Here is an 11,347-nt window from a genome sequence, read left to right as displayed (position 1 = left end):
TCTAAAGTTTGCACTCAAGTGGCAGGAGATAGGCAATATAGCTTATCCCAGTCCCCACCCCTCCAGCCCAGAAGTGATTTCTCTTAGTGGTAAAGTTTCCTGGGAGCTTATTTTCTTTCTTTTGACAATGCTACAATGTAACAGAAGACATATACAAGATGACAAAGACCAAGGATGACCTCTTGGTCTTTGTATTCACCACAGGGTGGGGGGGGTCGTCTTGGACTGGTGCTGATAAAGGCTTATGTGACCCCACTGGATAAATGGTTTCCTTCACAGAGGCACAATCCGGTCTTGAGGAAGCTGAATGTTTGCATTTCTATTCTCAAAAGGTAACAAAGCGTCTAGAAGCCTGAGAGAGCTAATGAGGTGGCCCTTAGCTCCGCCCTCTCCCTCTTCATGTGGGACCCAGATGGAAGGGCACAGAAGTGTACCACCCTTCCACTGTACACCATACGGAAATGAAATCTTGCCACAGACTTTATATTATGAATCGTCACTCTCAAGGGAGAAATTTAATTCTACGAGGATCACAACAGTATTAGACATACGTAGAACATGTCAAGGTGACTTGGGAAATTATGGAGAGGCCATTGTACCTGGAGAGAGTGTGGGTAAAGGGCCATGTGTGGCTGTTTGGGCCACTGTCTTAGTCAGGGTTTCTATTCCTGCACAAAACATCAGGACCAAGAAGCAAGTTGGGGAGGAAAGGGTTTATTCAGCTTATATTTCCACATTGCTGTTCGTCACCAAAGAAAATCAGAACAGGAACTAACACAGGTCAGGAAGCAGGAGCTGATGCAGAGGACATGGAGGGATGTTACTTACTGGCTTGCTTCTCTTGGCTTGCTCAGCTTGCTTTCTTATAGAACCACCAGCCCAGGGATGGCACCACCTACAATGGTCTAGACCCTCCCCTCTTCATCACTAATTGAGAAAATGCCTTACAGTTGGATCTTGTGCAGACATTTCCTCAAGGGAGGCTCCTTTTTCTGTGATAACTCCAGCTTGTGTCAAGTTGACACACAAAACCAGCCAGTACAGCAATCAAGAGGGATTTAAACTTTATTCAAAAGACAATTCAAAGACAATAGGGAGCCGTGCCAAAACATGAAGATGAAGACTGGCAGAAGCCACCAGATTTCAACTCCGTATCAGTCTCGACCCATACTAGTCATAAACACACTTGACCTAAATAGATAATTTGAGAGAAACATGACTTTTTAAATGTAACTCATGGTAAGAATGTTGTACTTCACTTTGCCCTCTGGTACACCATGCACCCATATAGAAGGGAAAATCTAACAAATCAACACCCACCTCTACCACGGGGCAGGTACATATTTCTTATTCTAGTCTAATGTATTTCAGATTAAAAATGCAAGTCAAAACTCACTAAGCCAGGGGCTGGAGAGATGGCTCAGTGGCCAAGAGCACTGTCTGTCCTTCCGAAGGTCCTGAGTTCCATCCTGACAACCACTTGGTGGCTCACAATCATCTGTCATGGGATCTGATGCCTCTTCTGGTGTCTGAAGACAGCTACAGTGTACTTACATATCATAAATAAATAAATCTTAAAAAAATAAAAAACTTACTAAGCCAGTTTTGCTGGACATTCAAGCGTCTGGACTGGAAATTAGAAAAGGCAATGTGTGTGCATCAGATAACAGTGATGATACCAATTGTGAGGGTGACAGCCACACACTCACAGTAAGCACCGAAGCTAGCCAGAGTCCAACACTTAGCAAGTGTAATTCTGGTCCTCTCGTTCAGAACCACCTTATTTCCTCTGGAATTAGTGTCAAACTATTCGATGACAGCGATCAGCTGACTTAAAGAGTTCAGGTTTCTTACCCAGGCTTTGCACAGTCAGGAGTCAGTAAAGCTTTAGTGTATGTGAGTGTACTTAAAGTAATAGTTCTCAGAGCTCACATTCTTGAGTTCTATTGTCCAGATGGGGGCCACTTATCCACCGATGCCTAATCTGACTGTAATTATTTAAACCTAAAAGTCCATGTCCTCAGTCCTGCTCGCTGCATTTTGTACACAGTCACCACAGGTGGCTAGTGGCCTCCTTAAGGGACAGCTGTAGACACAACATTCTACTTCCTGCAGAAGCCTCGACTGGGCAGAAGTGCTCTGGAGTAAGAACACCAAGTATCCTGGAGGACAGACGTCACCACAGCACGCGTGTCCTGAGTCAGGAAGCCAGATGGTGGGGAGTTGTCAACATGGAGGCTACGGAATCGGATCATAGCTTGGGGAGGAGTCAGCAGTACAGACAGAGTGGCTGTGGCAGATGCGACGATATCCACCTTGGGTCATAAAGGAGAAAGATGCAGGCCCAGAAGTATACCTGGTGAAGTATACCTGGTGAAGTATACCTGGTGAAGTATACCTGGTGAAGTGTTTCTCAAGGTGCGTGTGCTGAAGGCTTGGTCACCGCCTGTGACACTTGTGGTTGATGGAACCTTTAGGAATGGAGCCCAGTGAGAGGAAGTTAAGTCCCCAGGCCATGACCATGAGGGTTCTACTGGGGTGTGGACCCCTTGCTCTCGTCTGCTTCCCCCCTTCACCATGAGTGTGCTCCCTTGGCGGTGTACTCCCTCACCATAGGCCCCAGAACAATGGGCCAACTGTGAGACCTCCAAAATGATGAACCCAAACTTTTCCTCTTTTTGACTTATCTCAGTTACTTTCTTACAGAACCAGAGAGCAAACTGAAAAGGGTTCACTCGAGAGAACCATTGACTTCCATTTCTTCACAGACATAATAGGTCAGAATAGAAAAAGAAATGACTAGGGAACGGCTCTCAGGGCTTGAGTCAGAGAGAGGCTGAAATTCATCATGGTGGCTGTACAGACACATTAACAGAAGCCAGGTGCCCACTGGGAAAGGCTTAACAGTGATGAGACACTCACTCCACTCCAGCGTTTATCTATCAAGGGCCCCCGGGGTGGCTGGCCCAGGTGTGGTAGAGACAATGGGAGGCTGCTGAAGTTGCTGCAGGAGGACTTGCTTAGTCAGGCATTCCAGAAGCTCCAAGTGTGGGTCTGCTGTGGCCACAGATCACAAAAAAGAAAAGTTCTGGTTCTCTAAAGGAGCCACGAGACTGTACAGTGGGATCTACTTGAGAAATAAAGGTGGGGAAGGGCACCACTACATGTAGAGGGCAGGTGGTGGCTTTCTCCAGCCGTGGCTGTGGCAGGAGGACAGAGGTGCCTTTGGACAGCTCCTGCGGACATAGGTGATTTCTGAGTGCACAAAAGGCCACCCACACTTGCTGGAGTTCTCTGTCCCTGAACATAGGCAGCTTTGAGTAGAAAAGAGTACTGTGCCCTGCTTTCTGTGAACCAGCCATAATTGACTAAGCCTGCTCAGGGCAGAGGCTGGGATTTCAGTGGGCTCAGGGGTCCCTGCCTACTGACAATGGCAGCCAAGGATTGACAATGGCCCACATACTGTAGTACACACACAGTCCCCAACCCAGCAGTACTATCTTCCCTCTCTAGGACCTTCTGAGAAAACAAAGGCTCTTAAAAGTTAAAAGCATAGGCTCAACTTTAGCAAGACAGAAAAATATAGAGCCTTGAAAGACTTACACTGTTTAAAATTTTCAACCAAAACCGTCTTTAAAGAAAAATTATTCAATAAGGGGCCATCGTATTGGGTGAGCCACCAAGGGCGAGCTTTGTCCTCTGTGCAACACCCTAAGACACAGATGGTACTTTAAAGGAAATGACTATCACATGGAAAATTTTGGGTTCCATGTCTCCGATGAGTAACTTGCTGACTGTAGCATTTTTGCCCACCCCACACCCCCAACCTCCCACTCCCAGGGAATGCAGCTCACCCTTGGCTCTGAACATGCTTTAGAGTTCTCTCTTTCTCTGTGAGAATTGATTAGCATCTCTCAAGCTTATAATTTGATTCAGGTTACAAGTGTGAAAAGTATTAAAATCTTAGGCTGCAGCAAAACCACAAGTGTTTAAAATCTTCTCAGCTCTGGTCCACACATTTGTCTGCCTATAAGAAAGTAGCGTTAGCCTGTAAGAGCTGGCTATGGAAGGCTGCGTACGAGAGTGCTAAGTTAGGTGTGAGATCCCAGATTCCAGTTCGGGATCCTCTGCCCAGTACCAGCTTCATGAACGCCAGAATTCTCTCTTGGTGCCTCCAGAAACAGCAAGCCCCACTTGGCTTTGCCATGGTCAAGTTTACACGTAAAGCACTCACAGGCATGTTCCAGCACATGCTCGGAGGGTGTCAGCCATCATTTTTACACACATAACCTCTCATCCACTTGGAATATTTGCACTGTGATTGTTTCCATAGCAACTTAACTTGCCTATTTCCAGGTTCTTAACCCACTATTTTCTTTTCTTTCTTTTTTTTAAAGGGTGGGGGAGGGGGGAGTTGTTTACAGGCTAGAATGCTCATGCTTAGCACTCCATTAGCATAAATACATTCTAACTTGGTTCTTATTTATCTCATTGGGTGGCTGTATGATTTGTTTGCATGTTCATTTGTTCTGTTCCCCTGGTCTTTGGTAAGTCCACTGTACATTGCAGGCACACGTAGAGCATGACCCAGGTCCGTGGTTTTAGAAATTGTCACTTGGCGTTGTGTGTTGGTGTCGAGTGTTTTCCTACATAATAAGGAAACTGTGGAGATGGACATAAAGACCCTAAACCCCATGATATTAAAAGTATACCATAAAGCTGAAATTTGGAAATTAAAATTTGTTGTACCATCTAGGGATTAACAACAAACTAAACAAAACAAAAACCTTTCTGACTTAAATAGTATCCTCTTAGAAAAGGTGACCTCAGGAGCTGGAGAGATGGCTCAGTCAGTAAAGCGCTTGCCTTGGGGCTGTGAAGGGTGGTGTTATCCCAGTAATGGGGAGAGCAGAGCTGGAGACAGGTAGAGCCATGGAAGCTGGACAATCAGCTAGCCTGGCCTAGCTGGACAAGTTTCAAGCCAGGGAGAGACCCTGCCTCATATGAAAGACCGACCGCACCTGAGGACCGATACTCAATCTTGTTCTCTAACCTTCATATGTGGTGGTGGTGGTGGTGGTGGTGGTGGTGGTGGTGTGTGTGTGATTTCAAAGCAATACATTTATATAAAAGCAATAAATTTATATAAAATAAAAACTACCTGAGTGTTGAAAGCCTTCATTTACAGCCCGAGCACTGGGAACTTTTCATTACTTAGAGAAACAGAAATAAATCAGGATGCAGAGAGGTTGATCAATGGGTGCTAAGTAACAGTCACGTGACCACAGGAGCTCCAGAGCTATGCACAGGAGGTGACCATAGATAACAGTTGTGTACAGTTCATGTCAGAAAGGGAGACAAAGGGATTTCACAAGTTCCACAGTGGAGGAATGAGAAATGTTTGAGGAGACAGCTTTGTTTATTCTGATCTAAAGATCCCACGATGCAGGAATATATCAAAATATTACACAGCATCCCATGAATTTGTAATTTTTATATTTCAGTTAAAATAAACTTAAATAATCTCTTTTACACAAAATAATCATACCATAATGTATATTACATCTCCATATATGCACATTTAAATCTCCTAGAATTCATATCAGAGCAAGTAAAAGAAGCATAAAATTAATTTTGATAATATATTGCATTTAGTCTGATGGGCTTAAATATGATTTAAGATGCAGCCAGTGTAAAATAAGAAGCATTGGTGGGTTTTGCTATTTTTCCTGTTTTGTTTATAGAATCCAATGTGCACTTTGTTTATATTTGGTTGTATTTCACTTCATAGGATTTATTTCTGTTTATGTGTGTATACCGAGTGTGTGCCAGTGGATACCAGAAGGGGACGTCAGTACCTATGAGCTGCCCACCATAGGTGCTAAGAACAAAACTTAGGCCCTCTCCAAGAGCTAAGGGTGCTCTTAACGGCTGAGCCATCTCTGCAGCCCCCAGCGTCCAAGCCCCAGCGTGTATTGTGTACCTGAGCACATGTCAGTTTGGACAATCCATGTTCAAGCACCCGTACCACATGTGACTTTCTGATTTCTCCTCTTTGACTCATCCGAGCATTAAGAACTATGCAGAGAGAGTCAGAGAGAAAGAGAGAGAAAAATAGGAGAGAGAGAGAGAGAATGAATGCAGGAACCATAAGTACACAGAACCCATGGGTTCAGTTGAAATGTGGGCTCAGAGCACATTTTACAATAGTTTTCAATCCTCCACCAAACTCAGAAAGAGGGCGGCCCAGGTCTTCATTTGGCAGAAGGCCACATTCTGAGACACACAATGCAGTCCGTTGAGGATTTCACTGCCAAATAAAAAGGAGACTGATTTGTTCTCAGCATCCAGGGGATGCTTGGCAGCTTGGCATTCACAAAACATCTCTCTCACTGTGCTCCTGGGAGCCCCGACTTGAAGCAAGCTGAGGCCTTCCAAGGAGTCACACTGGGATATGGAAACGCAGGCGCGGGGTGCTGTCAGGCCCCAAGCCCTCAAGCCCCTCAGAAGGCTTCCTCCTCGGGGTTTCACCAGTATGTCTCAGACATTGTTCCCTGTACTGCATTTGCTAGTCATTAAGGATTAACTGTGAAAGGGAGACCTTTCCTCAGAGAGGGTGTGGCTGAGCCTTCCCCCCAATGTCCCAGATAAAAAGAAGCCTGAGGAAAAAGCAGACTTGTTCACGGGCCTTTGTTTCTCAGTGGTTGCCCGAGCTCTGACCTTCACATGTGCACTGCAGCCCACTCAAGAGTGTGGACACACACACAGACACAGTGGCCTGCTATGATTTTAGTACGCAGATTTATATTTGTTATTGAACATATTTGCGTGTGCACACATGGACTTGGGTGTGCCACAGGTGTGTATGAAGAGATCAGAGCACAAGTTGTAGGCGTTTGCTGGCTCTGTCTACCACGTGGGTCCTGGGGAACAAGTGACAGCAAGTACCTCCAGCCACTGAGGGCTACCTCTTATAAGGGCTGTTTAGTGTGAAGTGACCGTGGGCATTCTAAGTTACAGCCACTGCATTGCTCCTGGGTAGCCTTGGCTGGCTGCCTCACACAGTCTTTAGGCTTTCAAGCATGTAAAAGCTTTTGGCCTGTGGCACAATGTTGTCATCTGCAAAAATCATACTTGAGAACTGGGTAATGGAGTACACACACACACACACACACACAAACTTGCACATGCCTGTGCACACACCCTAAACAAAATTTTAAGTAAGCCATTTTATATAGGGCTATATTTATAGTCAGTGGAGGGATGGCCTCAGAGCCACAGGTGGAACGAACCTTCATGAATAAACCAATAGAAAGACTTTTACAAGTTGGATTCCTGGTACCATGAGCATCAGGCATCCTTGGTATTGCTGTGAGATATTCCAGGTACACTCTGACATGATTGAAGTCGCTTTAGTCCTGACCACTATCTAGGTGTCTTCTACTTCTAACCCAAATCCAGGGAAGCCCACTGTTCACACTGTTCCCTTGGACCACACATTTTCCAGAGTCCCCACCAGATCAGATTAGCGCTGTCCTGGGTCTGCCTGCTACTGCCTTCTGTCTCACAGCATCTTGGAGCCAACTCTTGCAAACTGGAATGAAGCTCTGGAACAAGCGTACCAATGTCTTCTATGGGGGTCTACCCTCACGTCTCAATCATCTATCGATGGTCCCTACCCCTTAATGCCACCATCATGGTGATTAGATTTCAAAGCATTCAGTTTGGAGGCATACACCCAGACCAAAACAACCTTAGATGAGGGAAAACCCAGCTGACCTGACAGAATCTGCGAGTCACTTCTCTGACACTTTACCCAAACTGTGTTCAGGTTACATTAATCTAGTAAATCTGTTCAGCTAGAGATCTGCAGAAAAAACTTGTAAACTAATACATTTAAGCGTTAAAAGCTTTAACCGAAGCCTAGTAGGGCACCATTTATTGATGGCATTGTGGTGCCCAGCGTCCCGCACTTCATCTCAGCTCGCCTTCACAAGAGCCCAGCTTTCTAGAACTCGGGCTCACGGGAGCAACGTGCTCAACATCACCTGCCTGAAAGAAGATCCAGAGTCACTCGCCCCTCAGCAAAGGGCGAAAAAAATCTCAAAAAAGTGGAGAAAATAAGATTAATTACTAATAAATGAAATCTTCGAGGGGCTATTTGAAAACAGCATATTTTGATTTTTTTTTAAAGCTGTAATTCACACGTTAGAGGAAAATCAGAGTTGCCTGTTGCTGTTCTAAAGTGCACAAAGGTAACCGTGAAAGCATCCCTTGGGCTCGCTAGGGGCCAGAGCAGTGATTGGTGGATGCTTGCTTTCCACACCTTGCATGCACAGAGGAGGATTAGTGAGGTTGGTGAGATCCTTAGCCAGTTAAAGGCACTCGTCTCAAAGCCTACGACTGATCCCTGGGACTCAAATGGCATAAAGAAAGAAGCGACTCCTACAAGTTCTCCTGAGCTGTCCACACATCGGTCATGGCTTCTACCCGTCTATCCACACAATAGAACAAACAAATGTAAAAATAGAAAGAGATGTGACTCCAAAGGACAAGCAAGACCCTCCTTCCTCGACTCTATACTTTGCCCCTCCCTCCCACTACAATTTGTTTCCAAATTGGCGCCCTGGGCCTGGGGCTCCCACAGTCCACTAATTCAGGGACCTGAAACACTGATGCTGTCACGTTTCTAAATACCACCCATGTTTCCTAGCCGTCCAGCTAACTCATCTAAGCCCGGGTGCAGAGGCCTTTAAAGACCGGATGGCACCAGGATGCATTGTGAAGTGGCGGGAGCGTCACAGGCCACGTGGATCACAGGATCTGAGCGTGGGCTGGGTGTCTGCAGTGGCCCCCTGAAGGTCCGCCTGACCTTCGTGTAGACTCTGGGCCAGCCGGGAAGGGAGCATGGCCGATTTCCATCTCTTCTCCCCACTGTCTTATGGGGAGCTCGGGGAGCCCTTGCTCGCTGGAGAGCAGGAGCTGGGTTGGCCTGAGCTGTCTCTGAATCCCTGGGCCCAGACTCCTGGCGCCGAGATCGAGACTGAGGTGCCCTGGGTGCACCCGAAGTGTTCGCCCACTGGGCGGTCCCGCCGACGTGGGTATATCGCCTTGCCAAGAGAAAGCCACAGCCTGACACACGTGGCCCGGAGACCCTCCGACCGAGCCAGGAAGCACAGGTCCGGCAGCCTCCGCCTGGAAGAAGCCTGCGGGGAGGCACCGACCAAGTCCAGCAGAACCTGGAGACGGCAGCAACAGCAGCAACAGCAGCAGGAGTTGCTGGTGCAGCAGCCACAGGATCACCCCGGCCCTTGCTACCCTGCAGCCCGGGAAGATTCATCCCCGCAGTACCCCGGGGAAGCTTTCAGCCCCCCGAGTGCTGGGACTTTGCTTGTAGAAAAGACACACACTGGAGACCGGTGGGCAATGCCGGTGTGGAGACGTGTAGGTCTCTGGTCCCCTTCCTCAGTTCTCGCAGACAAGTCCTCTGTGCACTCCCTAGAGTTCTGCAAGCAATCCACCCAGAATAAGAGTAACCACGACCGGACTGAGTCCTTAAACAAGTACAACCGGCCCTCTGCCTCCTGCAAAGAGAAGAACAGCCAGCACGCTCAGGTCCTCAAGAGCAAGCTGGACGAGGCGGTGATATCTCTGAGGGACCAGAAGATCTTGGCCCTGGTGCTGAGCAGGCTCAAGAAGGCCCAGAGGATGCGAGAGCTTCAGCAACAGGCCGCGGTCGCCTGGGAAGAGCTGATGCGCTCAGATCAGAAAGTTCACCTGACCCTCGAAAGAGAGCGCAAGCTGCTTCTGCTGCAGAGCCAGGAGCAGTGGCAAGGACAGAGGGAACAGCACAAGCTTCAGAGGGGCCACAGGCATGAGCAGCCTCGCCAGGGCCACAAGCAGCATGGATCGCGGGGTGACCGCCAGGCAAAGAGCACGCTTCAGTTGGAGAACGAGAGTGAGTGGGTGGTGCAAGCTGACAGCTCGGAGAACCGAGGCCTGGACAGGATGGACAAGGTGCAAGCGCAGGCCGAGCATCTCAAACAGTGTCAAGCGCAGAGTCTGCGGGAGCAGGAGAGGGTGCTGCAGAGTGTGCGGGACCTGAACAGGCTGCAGCTGCCCAAGAGGCTGGAGATAGCGGGCCACAAGAGGGAGCAGCACATGGCCGAGAGCCCGAAGACGGCCCAGGAGAGCAACCTGAGCACATTTGTCAACTTCCAGGCCCGCAAGGTTCTCATGGACTGCCAGGCCAAGGCGGAGGAACTCCTCCGGAAGCTGTCGCTGGAGCAGAGCTCCCAGAGCTCCCAGGACATCCACGAGGGTTTGGTTAAGGAGCGACACAGAGAGCAGCAGGGGAAGGCCCAGGCTGAGGCAGAGCAGTTCCAAAGAATGAGATGGCATGCGGAGGAGGCCGAGGAGCTGCTTCAAGTGAGCAAGCGGGTGCTGGCAGAGCTGGCTGAACAGAAGAGCAGCCATGCCAGGAGTCACGCGCACAAGACCACCAAGGACAGGGCGCAGCGCCTGCAGGAGCTCAACATCCTGCGCGAGAGGAACCATCATATCTTGAAGCTGAAAGCGGAGAAGGAGGAGAAGTGTCACATTGAGGGCATCAAGGAAGCCATCAAGAAGAAGGAACAACGGTTAGAGCAGATGACCCCAGGGAAAGATGACATCTTGCAGGAGTATCAGAAGGGTCCCCCATCCTCCAAGATGAACCGCTGCTTTGACCAGGCGGCAGCAGAGCCCCAGCTGCCCCTGCACCAGCAGGGTGGAGTCTACTGAGAACCCAGGAGGAAGAAGGCACAGCCTGGCAGCCAGACAGACAGAGACATCGCCATGCGATTCCGCTTTATAATCCGATTTTAATCGAGCATTGATTTTTAAAAAAGTATATAAAATAGCTGCATTTTCCTCCCATGAATTAGTTCATTGATTCTCTTGGATGGCGTAGATGGGATTAGGGAGAGAGACTGGAGGGGCAGGCATAAAGTCTGCTTGGCTTTGTGAGTTTTGAGGTGCGTCTCACAAGGAATCTAGAGCACTCACCAGGCAGCAGTGAGAGGAGCCAGAGAATGTAGGTTGAGAACAGGGTTACATGACGTGACTTGGTAAGTCTTGTCCTACTCTACAAGCTGAGAAAGGAGAACTGTGGAGTGCGAAGCGGGAGGGCTCTCCCAGGGGAAGAAGCAAAGATGGGCTGGGAGAATCTCTAAGCTATGAGAATCGAGACTCTGGTACAGTGCAATCCTCTCTCCAGAGCTCGTGGTATACACTTACTTAAAAGCCTATTGTACAGACACTCACTTAGTCTAGTGTTTGCCACAGACCATCACTCCACCGTTTTTCT

General features: G+C 48.3%; 1 protein-coding gene across 1 annotated transcript; it reads left to right on the top strand.

Moving 5' to 3' along the window:
• Nucleotides 1–8,907: 8,907 nt before the first annotated feature.
• On the top strand, nt 8,908–10,782 carry Ccdc185 (coiled-coil domain containing 185). Its single transcript, XM_052199970.1, has one exon. It carries the CDS (start codon nt 8,908–8,910, stop codon nt 10,780–10,782), a length of 1,875 nt encoding a protein of 624 aa, XP_052055930.1.
• The last annotated feature ends 565 nt before the right edge of the window (nt 10,783–11,347 follow it).

Source organism: Apodemus sylvaticus, chromosome 12 (assembly GCF_947179515.1).
Source record: "Apodemus sylvaticus chromosome 12, mApoSyl1.1, whole genome shotgun sequence".
Lineage (NCBI taxonomy): Eukaryota > Metazoa > Chordata > Mammalia > Rodentia > Muridae > Apodemus > Apodemus sylvaticus.
The sequence above is the reverse complement of the archived record's forward strand: the minus strand, read 5'-3'. Positions and strand labels throughout refer to the sequence as shown.

Excerpts from the sequence above, each read along its gene's own strand:
- Ccdc185 (XM_052199970.1), top strand. The coding sequence starts at position 8,908 with ATGGCCGATTTCCATCTCTTCTCCCCACTGTCTTATGGGGAGCTCGGG.